Source organism: Lontra canadensis, unplaced genomic scaffold (assembly GCF_010015895.1).
Source record: "Lontra canadensis isolate GAN:19392208 unplaced genomic scaffold, GSC_riverotter_1.0 scaffold1, whole genome shotgun sequence".
Classification (NCBI taxonomy): domain Eukaryota; kingdom Metazoa; phylum Chordata; class Mammalia; order Carnivora; family Mustelidae; genus Lontra; species Lontra canadensis.
In genome coordinates this window covers 22764970-22777924 of record NW_022630995.1, presented here as the reverse complement: position 1 = coordinate 22777924, position 12955 = coordinate 22764970, and the positions used below count along the sequence as shown (strand labels likewise).

Genomic DNA, 12955 nt, shown 5'->3' with positions numbered 1-12955 from the left:
TAACATTCAGCTACTTAATGCTATCTTTATACAGTTTCAGGGATACACCTTGTGATTAATCTATCTTTAACTAGATCTTTAGCTGGACATCTGATTGTATCAACTTCTCTAGTTAAAAATTTATTATGGCTATAAATGAAAGTATAAATTTATGCCAGAGGAATAGTATAGGTATTATCAGTGGAGTTTAGGAAAGGGAGAATGTGATGAGGAAAAATTTGGCAGTTTTTATCTAGTACTGTCCAAGGAGAGAAAGGGAACCTGGGAGATTTGTACATTCCGATCACTAGAATTGGGGATAATCTTTTGAGGAAAAGTTTTACAGTGGCCTTTATAAAATCCTGAAAACTCTATTTGTCTTTCTCTTATGGCATGCTCACTAGATAACCTAATTTTTTGCTAATTAAGCTTTCCTGTTGTTAGAAGGGGAGTCCTGAGCAGTGTAGGCACAGGTATTTCAGTTACTAGAGTAGAACCCTGTACCTAGAATACTACTGCTAACAGTTGACATTCATCAGCTGTTTCATTCATCAAGTACTTACTATGCATAAGGCACTGCTCCAAATACTTTATCTATATTAACTTGTTGAATACTCCCATCTTAATAGATAAGGACACTAAGTTAACATTAAGTACCTTGACCAATATCACACAGTATGTGAGGGAGCTACATAAATTGATTTATTAATATAAACTAGTAAATTTGCCTTGTGATACATACTTGATTCTTACTGGAGGTAGGGGGAATCAAAGAGCCTGGTGAATTCCAAGAATATTGGGGAAATGGAGGTTTCGGATCTGTAAGCTAGGAGTACTTCACCCGAGTGACACAGGTATAATAGTACCAGTCCGTAATAGAAAGTCTGCCTGAGTAAACGTGTGGCCCCCAAGGAAGTTACTTTCTTAGGTCCTATTAATATTGAATTTACTTAGAACCTGGTATTTTGTAAACTTACTCTTTGCTTTTAACTTTACTGCTTAAAGATGTTAGAATAAAGTGCAAAGACAAAAGTAGTGGCTAGAAAATTATTAAAAAAAAATACATACCTCAAGTTTATCCAAGAATAGGTGCTTCTGTCTACTTGATCCTTGTTTTGTTTCTATTGCCTTTCATTAGTGATTTAAGGTTTACAGTATATGAAAAGAACTTCAAAAAAGCCGAATTTCTTTGCAGATGGATTCAGTGCAAAAAGTGATAGATGGGGTGCCTGGGTGGCTCAGTCATTAAGCGTCTGCCTTTGGCTCAGGTTATGATCCCAGGGTCTTGGCATTGGGCCCCACATAGGGCTCCCTGCTTGGCAGATCTGCTCCTCTCTCTCCCTCTGCATGCTGCTCCCCCTGCTGTGTGTGCTTGCTCACACGTGCTGTCAAATAAATAAATAAAATATTAAAAAAAAAAAAGTGATAGCTGTATATAAGATACCAGTTCATGGTAGAGAAATATTACTTAATGCTCTTAATAATCACTTTACCACTCCAGTAGTAGAGATGGAACTCCTTCTGCAGATCCTACTTTAGACAAGGATGATACAGTAGCTTTTTATTGTTTTTGATTAGCAGGACTTTTCTTTCTTTCTTTTTTTTTTTAAAGATTCTATTTATTTATTTGACAGAGAGAGATCACAAGTAGATAGAGAGGCAGGCAGGGAGTGGGGAGGGGGAACCAGGCTCTCCACTGAGCAGAGAGCCCGACGCGGGGCTCGATCCCAGGACCCTGAGATCATGACCTGAGCCGAAGGCAGAGGCCTAACCCACTGAGCCACCCAGGCGCCCCTAGCAGGACTTTTCTGAGCATAAAATAGTTTACTAGGGGCCCCTGGCTGGCTCAGGTGGTAGAGTATGGGACCCTTGATCTGGAGGGCCCCATGTTGGGTGTAGAGATTTTTTTTTTTTTTTTTTTAACTAAAAAAAAAAGTTTACTAAGTGCTCTTTTCATTATTAATTAACAGATTAATATTCTGTCTTTTCCTTTCTGAACCAATAGGTCTTGGCTGTTCAACCATACTTTCTCCAGAAGGATCAGCTCAGTTTGCTGCGCAGATATTTGGATTAAACAACCATTTGGTATGGGCTAAACTGCGAGCAAGTATATTGAACACATGGATTTCCTTGAAGCAGGCTGACAAGAAAATCCGAGAGGGCAATTTGTAAAACATCATTGCTTTTTTTTTTTTTTTTTTTGTTAAGAAAGACTTTACATTTCTTGTTTAGTTTCAGAAAAAGATCAAGGTGAAAGTTTTTAAATCAAAGAAAACAATAAAATTTACTAGTGAATAAGTGCTTCTCTAGATTGATGGATCAGTAGACTCTATGGACATATTAATATTTCTTTATAGGAAGTAAAATTACTATAAGGACACTTTTAAAATCTCTTAGCTACTGTGTAGTCACAAGTAGATAACAAATACATTTCTTAAATGCTAATAATGTCCTATTATAGAGCTCTAAACTACTATTTGACCATCTGTATCTCAACCCGTAAGTTTTAAAAAGTTAAAATGTTTGTATCTTAGAGTGATAAGAGCAATATAGTCCTCTTTTACATTATGATCTTTACAAACTCCTAAGGGTGTGGTGTTTTATTTGCAGTCAGTATCTCAAAATAGATGTGTATTTATCCTCACCTATAGACCAAGATCCTGTTTTGTTCTGCTTTTATTTGTTTGTTTAGAGTTGAAATGGGTGTCGGGGGTAGGGAAGACACATGAAATAAGATGAAGGGATACTGTGGAAACCATAGATAGGGGCCTTTTCTAAGAGCTTCTCTGATGGATGTCAGGGCAATTTCCCATGGAGGAAAAAAAAGGTAGAGTCATCTTTGTCATTCCAGATGAAAGACTTGGTAAATCTTAACTTAGCTATAATGGGTGCCTCTGTGGATCATAAAATTCTTTTAATTCTGATAATACATGTTTTAGCCAAACTAACAGTCCTCAGCCTACCACAATTTTCCAAAATTGGAATCTCCTAGTTGATAACCATACTAGTTTCTTTCTTACAACAGCATAAGTGTGGGCAGGGTACCCAGTAAGATTCACCTCTAAAGGAGCGATTGTTACCAAGAGGTGTTAATAGTTCATTGTTAATCTATAAATCATGTTTGGAAATCACTGTTAGAGTATGCAGACCTGAGGACTTTTTTACAGATCACTAAACTTTAATCTGAATGTCTATGAACCCCTTAAACTACCATGTAGAATTTTATGTATGTGTTCGCTTTTGTGGAAAGGGGGCAATCATGGTCTTTATCCAAGGGATTAAAAATGTTAAGAATCTCTGCTGTAGGGATGCCTGGGTGGTTCAGTTGGTTAAGTGTCTGCCTTCAGCTCAGAAGTAATCCCAGCATCCTGGCATTGAGTCCTGTATCAGGCTCCTTGCTCAGCAGGGAAACTGCTTCTCCCTCTGCCTGCTGCTCCCCCTGCTTGTGCTCACTCTGTCTCTTTTTCTCTGACAAATAAATAAAATCTTTTGAAAAAACCAAAAAGCTGTGATTGTGTGGGGAAAAAAAATCTCTGCTGAAGACGAAATCTTGAGAAGATCCTTGCCACTGTCTTACACTGTCCACAGCTTTTCACCTTCCTCTGATAGTAGCTTGTTAACAAGCTACTATCTCTTATTACTTCTTTTACCTCATCTCATGGGGCCAGGTATGATTGTTCTAACCATTCCTTTCTTGGACTAGACACCAAGATATTCCAGCCTTAATACTGGTATTTTTCTTATATTATCCTTTCCCTTTGAGTACTGATGTTTCTTTTGTTGAGTCTCTCCATTACTTAGAAGTAATCGTTGGAGTAACTCCTTCAGCTAAAACTAGCATTACTGACTCCTAGGTCTGTGTTTGTAGACTTGTAGTTTGAACTGTACATTTCTCTCTCTGTTTGAATGCTCCAAACTTACTTCATCTGCCATCCAGCCTGTTAACTGGCTATATACTCTCTGTCCCAAACCAGAAGTGTTATTTCATCCTTAATGTTTCTCTCTGACATCTCACATCTCACTTATTACAGAGTTCTGAATTTTCTGGTTTACCCATCCTCTGTACAAAAGCCTCAAGTGGGGGTCAAATTCTACATTATTGGACCAATCTAGGTGGTCTGCATTCTCAACATTTTGAAGTTGTCCAGGGACCTACATCATAAACTGTTAACATCTCTTTTGCAACATAGACTGCTTTGGAAATATGAATGCCCTTGACACTCTCCCTAGAGAATTGCACTCAAAATTTACTAACAGATTCCATTAGTTTCTGCATTCCCTTGAAGCTTATCCATGGTTTGTAGTGTAAGAATCATTGGTGCAGGGGCGCCTGGGTGGCTCAGTCGGTTAAAGCCTCTGCCTTCAGCTCAGGTCTTGATCCCAGACTCCTAGGATAGAGCCCTGCATGTGGCTCTCTGCTCAGCGGGAAGCCTGCTTCTCTTCCTCTCTCTCTCTCTCTCTGCCTACTTGTGATCTCTGCCTGTCAAATAAATAAATAAAATCTTTAAAAAAAAAGAAAATCACTGGTGCAACCCATCAAGGGAACTTGCTTTCCTCATAATTTTTGGACTATCACTTATCTGTACTTTTAATCTTTTTTTTTCCCTTAATTTTTAGATTTAGTTTATAAATTCTAGTTAGTTCACATACAGTGCACTATTGGTTTTGGGAGCAGAATTCAGTCATTTATTACTTAAATACAACACCCAGTGCACAAGATAACAAGTGCCCTCTGTAATACCCATCATTCATTTAGCCTATTCCCAACCCAGGTCCTCCATCAACCCTCAGTTTTTTCTCTATCATTAAGAGTTATGGTTTTTCCCTCTTCCCACCCCCTTATATGTTCATCTATTTTGTTTCTTAAATCTCACACGAGTAAAATCATACGGTATTTGTCTTTCTCTGACTGGTTTCACTTAGCATGATACACTCTAGCTCCCATGTCACTGCAAATGGCAAGAATTCATCCTTTTGATGACTGAGTAATATTCCATTGTATATACATACCACAATCTTTATTCAATGTACTTTTCAGTTCTTAAACTATTAGTATCTATTCTGTCATTAAAATCTGTTACTAGAGCATCATCTTCACTCTCTCCATGAAACCTTCCCAAATCCCTTTTTCTTTGTTGGATTGGAAGCTGCAAGAGAGGAGAATAATCTTACACTTTATTTCCTCACACTGCCTTTTGCTTTGGTGTGTTATGCCTAGCAATCTGCTAGACATGGGAGAATTGTAGAAATTACTGCTTCATTCTCTTAGATTAGTTCACAAGAAAATTAAAAATAGATGATTTTGGGGCACCTGGGTGGCTCAGTGGGTTAAAGCCTTGGCCTTCAACTCGGATCATGGTCCCAGGGTCCTGGGATCGGGCCCCGCATGGGGTTTTCTGATCAGCAGGGAGCCTGTTTCCTCCTCTCTCTCTGTCTGCTTCTTTGCCTACTTGTGATCTCCATCTCTCAAATGAATAAATAAAATCTTAAAAAAAAAATAGATGATTTTAACATCTTTTAAACTTTGGTTTTGTGGCCTCTGAATAGTCATTGGCTGCAATTTTAGCTCTTCTTTCTCTACCTGCAAAAATTCCACCTGCTTTGGTGTAGTACATGAGAAATTTCAAAACCCATTTAGACTAGTAGATAGGACTGATCGTTTTAATGGTCATTATCAATTTCATTATTAGTTTTTTAGAGTATGTATATCCTCAGTAGGGTAGTTTCATTAATACTAGAGAAAATACTTGTTTGAAAGCATTTTAACTGTTAGATTAATTTATGCAAACCTACCTGGTTTGCCATCTTTGGGTGATTATACTTTCTTTGGGCTTGTAGGTGAACATAAAAAGGAAGAAACATTTGTCCCAGGTAGGCATGCTTACAGTTGCTGTTGCTTTAAAGCCTTCTGAAATGTAAACACTGTAGCCAAATAAAAGACAAAGATGCGTGAATCTTTATTCATTCATCTATTCATGAAATAACATGGTTTGCCTGGTTATTCTAGGCCCTAGGAAAGCAACACTGAACAGAAACAGAACCCCCACTGTCACAAAAATCTTATTGGGGCTAACAAACCATAAGAGATGTCTTAAAAGTATAAAAGATGTCATAAAAATATAAGTGCATATGGAGAATAACCAACATGATAGAACAGTGCTGGGGATGAGGAAGGTTTTTGCAAAGAATAGAGCAATGATGTAAAAGCAAGCCATACAAAAATGTGGCGAAGTACACAGACTGGGTGCAGGAAGGAAAACAGCTCTGTGTTTTTGAGGAGGTTCTCAAACATGCCACTATTGCTGGAGCTCTGGTGAGCAAAGGTAAGAATGGAAGATGATGTAAGCAAAGGCTAGATCACTTAGGACCTACAGGCCACACTGAAGCGTGAAAGAAAAACCACTGGAAAGTTTGAGTAGGGGCATGACATGACCTATTTAACATGTTTTTAAAGTTCTCTGGCTATTGTGTGGACAAGCAAGGAGATTGGTTAAGGATCTATTACAAGTCCAGGTGGAGGATGATGTGACCTTCAGTAAATTACTTTTTTTTTTTTTTATGCCTCTACTTCCAAGTGTAAAAATAAGACTAATAATACTCCCTCCCTCATACTGTTAGGAGAATTAAATGAGTCAACATATGTAAAGTATATCCTGACACATGAATACGTTATGTAATATCCCGTTTGGTAAACTGTAGAAGATGGTATGAGTGGAACTGATTTGCCATGAAAATCACCTTGAATTTAATATTCCCTTCAGTTGATTTCATTTCTAAACAGGAAAAAAGGACAGAAAATCATCATAATATGGCTTATCCACACATCTTCAGCCCAGCAGTTCTTGGGAAGCCAGAGTGAAATTTTTTTTAAAATTTTATTTATTTATTTGACAGAGAGAGCACAAACAGGTGGAATAGCAGGCAGAGGGAGGAAGAAGCAGGCTCCCTGCTGAGTAAGGAGCCTGACACTGGCTTAATCCCAGAACCCTGGGATCATGACCTGAGCTGAAGACAGTTGCTTAACCAACTGAGCCACCCAGGTGCCCCAGGAGTGAAAATATTTAATGGTGCTTTTTGCACCATCCCCATGACCTCAAAATACTTGGCATGGAGTTGTTCACTTAGCACTGTGATCCAGTGAAAACAGCAGTAGAATGGAAATGAAAAGATTTCACTGGGTACATTACTCTGAGCTTCATTTGTAAGGTACAACTAAATATGTTTTCTGCCTGCTTCACAGAGTGGATAAAATGACAAGATACTGTACACGGAAGCTTCTCAGAAATCAAAAGTAGCTAAATGCATGGTGCAAAAAAGTAAGGATTTGAGTACCAGTTATGTGCAATATCCTGGGATGTAGCGATGAACGAGATCCAATTTCTGCCCTCAATGAATTTTGGAGTCTTTCAAGGGCAGACAATTTCAAAACACTACATTGTCTTAATATGGAGTAAATGGTCAGGGATTCTGAGTACACAAGGGAGGAATTTAAAGAACAAATATATATTGTGAATGAATGTATATTGTGAATGAATGTACTCTTTGTATACAGAGTTGTTTTATTTTTTAAATTGTATCCCTAGCAACCAATATATGCCAGATGCTAACACATACGAAGTATTTAGTAAATACTTGTTGAGTGAATAAATGTGCAAAATCCCATAGGTATAGCAACAAAGAACCACACATAACTAAATGTCAAAGGAGTATTACATGCAAGGGGACTAGGGAGTGAGTAACAGAAGACCTATGTGGGTTGGGGAGATAGAAAGTAGAGGCCAGGGGCACCAGGGTGGCTCAGTGGGTTAAAGCCTCTGCCTTCGGCTAAGGTCATGATCCCAGGGTTCTGGGATGGAGCTCTGTGTCAGGCTCTCTGCTCAGCCGGGAGCCCACTTCCTCCTCTCTCTCTGCCTGTCTCTCTGCCTATTTGTGATCTCTGTCTGTCAAATAAATAAATAAAAATCTTAAAAAAAAAAACAAAAACAAAAAACAGTAGAGGCCAAACCACAAAGGGTGTTACATGATAGGCTTTTAGATATCTTGAGGGTAGAAGAATGGCATCAGATAAATTATTTGTTTTAAAGATTTTATTTATTTATTTGACAGAGATATAAAGCACAAGTAGGCAGAGCAGCAGGGAGAGGGAGAGGGAGAAGCAGACTCTTCACTAAGCAGGGATCCCGATGTGGGACTCAATCCCGGGACCCTGGGATCATAACCTGAGCCTAAGGCAGCTGCTTAACCAACTGAGCCACCCAGGCGCCCCAGATAAATTCTTTAAAAGACCACTCAGGAAGACTCGTCTCAAAAATGGCAGATTAACAAAAACAAAACAAACAAAAAACAGATAAAATCCATATACTTATATCCTGTTTGCAACAAAACCTGATGAAAATGACATAAGCAATACAACCACAGGAGTCCATACCAGAATTCTGAGGAATTTTTGGAAGCTACATAGAGTATGGGATCAAGCCTGAAGCAGAAACTAAAACTGAATTCTTGTATAAAGTCAGTCTTCTGAGAACTGAATCACCACTAAGGTTGTGGTTTTTAACCTCGGGTGGGGTGGGGCTATTGCATAAAAACACCTTTGAAGAATCCAGTGAAAACTATAGAACTGTTCCTCAGAAAAAATTACACATTTTCAGTATATCAGATGTCATCTGAACTGCCTCGCCCTCCTGAAATCTAGGCATAATTAGCTTAAAATCTCTGACAGTTCCACAATGAAAGTTCACAACTCTTTCCATGATTTTTACTAATTCACAGAGATTATATTCTCCTGAGATAGAGTTCATTAGACCAGCAGTGCTGTCTTTACATTATACTATATTGATTAGACATGAAATGTACCAGGCACCACTGGACACAACTAGGAGCTGGACATACCTTCTACTCTGAAGGAACTCAGATTAGGGAAGAAATAAGCAAAAACTCCTGTTAAAAAGTTGACTACCAACTATGTGCCAGGCAGTGTGCTAGATCCTAAAGATACTGTGGTAAAAGTAAATGTGGTCCCTGTCCTCAAGAAAATGATATCCATATAAAGAGATAGGCTTCAAACGATGAGTGCTCAGAAGTACAGAGCTGTATCAGAGAATAATGGGGAATGTTGCTAGTTTGCAAGATCAGAGAAGTACTTTTTAAAATCTGGACGCAGGTACAGAAATACTAAAGGATAAAAAGAATAGGATGCTGGGAAAGAGAGAGGAAGTGGCAGGAGTTAGTGGACTCGGACAATATTTGGGTCCGCAGGGGCATTCAATAAAATGCCCTCTCGTTTTTAAGAGCACTCAACAGATACTCGGTTCCGACACTCAAATATATCTTGATATGTAAGCTCTTACAAAAACCCTAAAACTCCTACGTCTTTGTGTTGAGTGCCAGCACATGCTAGGAGGCATGAAGTATATGTTATCCCCAGAACAATAATAATATTTTCCCTATTTTACATTAGGAAAAATAAGAGTCGCAGAGGCAGGAACTGAGCCCTGGCATTCTCATCCCTTACACCTCATCTTTTGGCCTTACTGCCGACTGTTCCTGAACTGGAGCTCACAGCGCAGCCAAGGGGGTTTCATCAAACGTGCTTGGCACTTGTTCGTTCTTTTTTTCTCCTGTGCCTTTCCTCATATTCGCTTCTCTGCTAGAATTTTATTCAGACCCTACCCCAGGTTTTCCTAAATCGCCTTTAACGATCCTTTTCAAATATAATTCCTCTATGAAGGAATTTCTCCAGCAGCAAAGAGAAGCCGTTTCTCTCCCCGCTCTCCTTCAAAGGACTCCCTAAGGTTTCTAGTTAGTACTTGTACCACCCTATAGACTTCTTTCTCTCTTCCCTAGATCGTCATTCAGTTGCGTCCGCCTCGTGGGACAGGGGTGCTGCCTCGCCAGCTGCTGTAGCCCCAGAAACGCAGGCTGCTTTGAGCCAAAACTGTCTGGTGAAGCCCCTCTCAACCCCTCCCGGGGTCCGACACCTCGTTCCTTCATACCAGCTTCAGGTAAGATGTTTCAATTCTTTCTATCCACACAAATTTCTAGCGAAGACGGCTAAAATTACGATCTCCAACACTGACTCAGGGATACCGACGCTTCCGAATCCAAGACGCTTAGCAACCACCTTCTTCCTCCTCCGCTGGGCCACCTCCGAGATCCTCTTCCGGGGCAGAGGTCGCCCCGCCCCGCCCCTCCCCGCGTCTCCTCCAAGATGGCGAGCGGCGGCGGCGGGGGGGTTTCGGTGTCTGCTCTCTGGGGTGAAGTAAACCGTTATGGCCAGAACGGTGACTTCACGCGCGCTCTTAAGACCGTCAACAAGAGTAAGTGCTGGGGCGGGCCCAGGCCGCAGGGAGGATGCGGCCTCCTTCCGGCGCGCGTGACCACCTCTGAGCAGACGCGGGGATCGGAGATCCCGCTGTCGGCGGCGCGGGGGTCCGAACACCTGGCGGGCGCGGGTTGCGGCCCCTCTGCTCCACTTCACCAGCTCTGGGCCCAGGGTTGCTTAGAGCCACGTGTACTTCCCTCTTTACTCATCGCGGGGTAGCGAGGGTGGAATTTAAAGAGACCGCAACTCCATGCGCCTTTTTGAAACTGTTTTCTTACTCGACTCCTCCGTTTTTACTCCTTAATTCGCAAATATGTCACATCACCACCTTTTCTCCATCCTTTTAGAAGAGTGATCAAGACAGTATTGCTGAGGGAGCTTTTTCTCTAGGGCCGCATCGTAGGGAGGAATCTGCTAGGGACACGTAGTTTTGAAGCTGGAGCTGACGAGGTGGGAGATGTACAGACTGAGGGGAGAGGGCTGGATGTGGATGTTGGGCCTGTCACTCTCATAGATAAAATCTCTCTCGGTGTCATTGGATCAGAGGATGTGTGTGTGAAAGCATTAACATTCGAAATAACGTCGGAAGAAAAGTTTGGCTTGTTTTTTTGTTTGTTTTTCCGTTTTGGGTTTTTTGTTTTTTGATTGATTGTTTTTGCCCTGTAACTAATAATCTTTTTTTTTTTTTAAGATTTACTTATTTATTTATTTGACAGAGATCACAAGTAGGCAGAGAGCGACGGGGAAGCAGGCTCCCCGCTGAGCAGAGAGCCCTATGTGGGTCTCTATCCTAGGACCCTGAGAGCGTGACCTGAGTTCGATCCCCGGACCCTGAGATCATGACCTGAGCTGAAGGCAGAGGCTTTAACCCACTGAGCCACCCAGGCGCCCCTGTAACTAATAATCTTAAGTCAGCTGCCTTTGGTGTGAGGTTTACTTATTATATTCATGTATCCTTTACTGTGTAATTGCAGTAAAGCCATGCTTTTTAATGCTCTCTGCCATGGTAAATTCTTTACTGAAGATGCAGCCTCTGTTTGGTAGATTTGAAAAAGTGATTACAAAGACAGGGTTTGGCTCTTTAAAGCAGTAACATACAAAGTATGTCAGTAGCATACATGATTGTATAATTTTCAGTATCCTATTGTTAATGTAAAAAGAAGTGATTGTGCCACAGTGCACTTTCGATGATTTCAGACAGTAAGGAAACTGATTAAGGAACTGATTAAAGTTAATTTGATTCCTAAACTTGTTTTGAATTAGCTTTAGCCTTTGGCTAAACCTGCAACCAGTACTATTCAGTAGCAGTGTAGTAAGTATTTTGCAGAAATTATTTAATTTGTTTTTGTTTTTGTTTTTCAGTTTGTTGATCGATACATAATTCTCGTAATTGGTGAAAATTTATATGATTCTTACACAGAATTGGGTTTCTGACATTGTCCAGGGGCAAGGAGGGTGATAGGGGTCATTTTGACACTAAACAACTGTTTAGCTTTGAAACTTTGCTACCCGAGTCTTTCCTTGTCCTCTTTTGGTCTGTCGTCTTATGTGAAAAGGGAAATTTTGAAAGGTTTTTGGAAGTACTGCCAGCAAAATAAGTGGCATTTGTATACTTTACAACTTAAAGATTTTTACTATTCTAATTTAATCTTCTTAATAAACTTTCATACTCTTTTTGTAGATCAGAAAACTAACATTTGGCAGTGAAATGATTTGCCCATGACCTAAAGACACTAACGCAAGCTTGTATTCAAACCTGAGTCATTTTTGCTTCCAAATTCTACATGAACTTTTTTCTTTCTTGGTGAACTTTCTTTCTTTCGATTGGTGAAATGTATAGGATGTAGCATGTGTCCTAAGGTGAAAAAACTGGAGAAAAATAGGTTTTTAGTTCTTTATTTCATTATTTAAAATTTTCTTTTTGCTACATGCATCTTGGGAATCTATCTCATTGGAAATCTTACTAAATTATAACTGCCCTTTTGCCACTTCCTAAGTTAAAAATGATCAGTCATTTTCTTTAATGTTTCAACTAATTGTTGTTGCTGCTATACAATTGGAAATGTAGCTTCTTGAGGCAGGGGGTGGGAAAATTTAGTAAAAATATGAGAAGGAAATGGATTTTAAAATTGTTTTCCTAAAATTGTTCTCTAGTACTGCAGATCAACAAGGATGATGTAACTGCCCTACACTGTAAAGTGGTATGCCTTATCCAAAATGGAAGTTTCAAGGAAGCCTTGAATGTCATCAATACTCACACTAAAGTGTTAGCCAAGTAAGTGATTCAGTTAGTTGTTTGTGCAGTTATTTGAAATATGGTTACCATAGCTATAATCATTTCCATGTTATTTCTTTTTTCCTCACTATTCAGTGATTTTTGACCTTCCTTCCTTTTTTGCTTGGCAGTAGTATTTCTGAAACTGGAAGGAGCAGTAGTATCTTCTTTTCTGCTTTAGGGAGCCTTTTTCTTTACCTCTGTCTTCCCTTTGAACCACTAAGAAGCAGGTAAACTACTGAAGGATATGGGTCAGAAATGTAATGAATTTTTGGAGGATATAAGGAGAACAATTCAGAAGTTTAATTAAAAAAGTCAGAGAGGGTGGAACATGTAGGGTAGGATGTGTAAGTAGAGGCCTTTAGAATGGTATGACA

General features: G+C 39.7%; 2 protein-coding genes across 5 annotated transcripts in view; both read left to right on the top strand.

Moving 5' to 3' along the window:
* Window positions 1-2805, top strand: part of LOC116863454 (multifunctional protein ADE2) — a 46550-nt gene extending 43745 nt beyond the window's left edge. For all 4 annotated transcript variants that reach the window (XM_032850929.1, XM_032850980.1, XM_032851024.1 and 1 more), the window contains one exon: window positions 1985-2805. In XM_032850929.1, coding sequence (XP_032706820.1) covers window positions 1985-2151 — 167 coding nt within the window. In that variant the 3' untranslated portion in view covers window positions 2152-2805. The remainder of the gene's footprint in view (window positions 1-1984) is intronic.
* Window positions 2806-10158: 7353 nt separating this feature from the next.
* Window positions 10159-12955, top strand: part of SRP72 (signal recognition particle 72) — a 29425-nt gene continuing 26628 nt past the window's right edge. Inside the window, exons 1-2 of the mRNA XM_032851141.1 lie at window positions 10159-10298; window positions 12458-12578. Coding sequence (XP_032707032.1) covers window positions 10190-10298; window positions 12458-12578 — 230 coding nt within the window. The 5' untranslated portion in view covers window positions 10159-10189. The remainder of the gene's footprint in view (window positions 10299-12457; window positions 12579-12955) is intronic.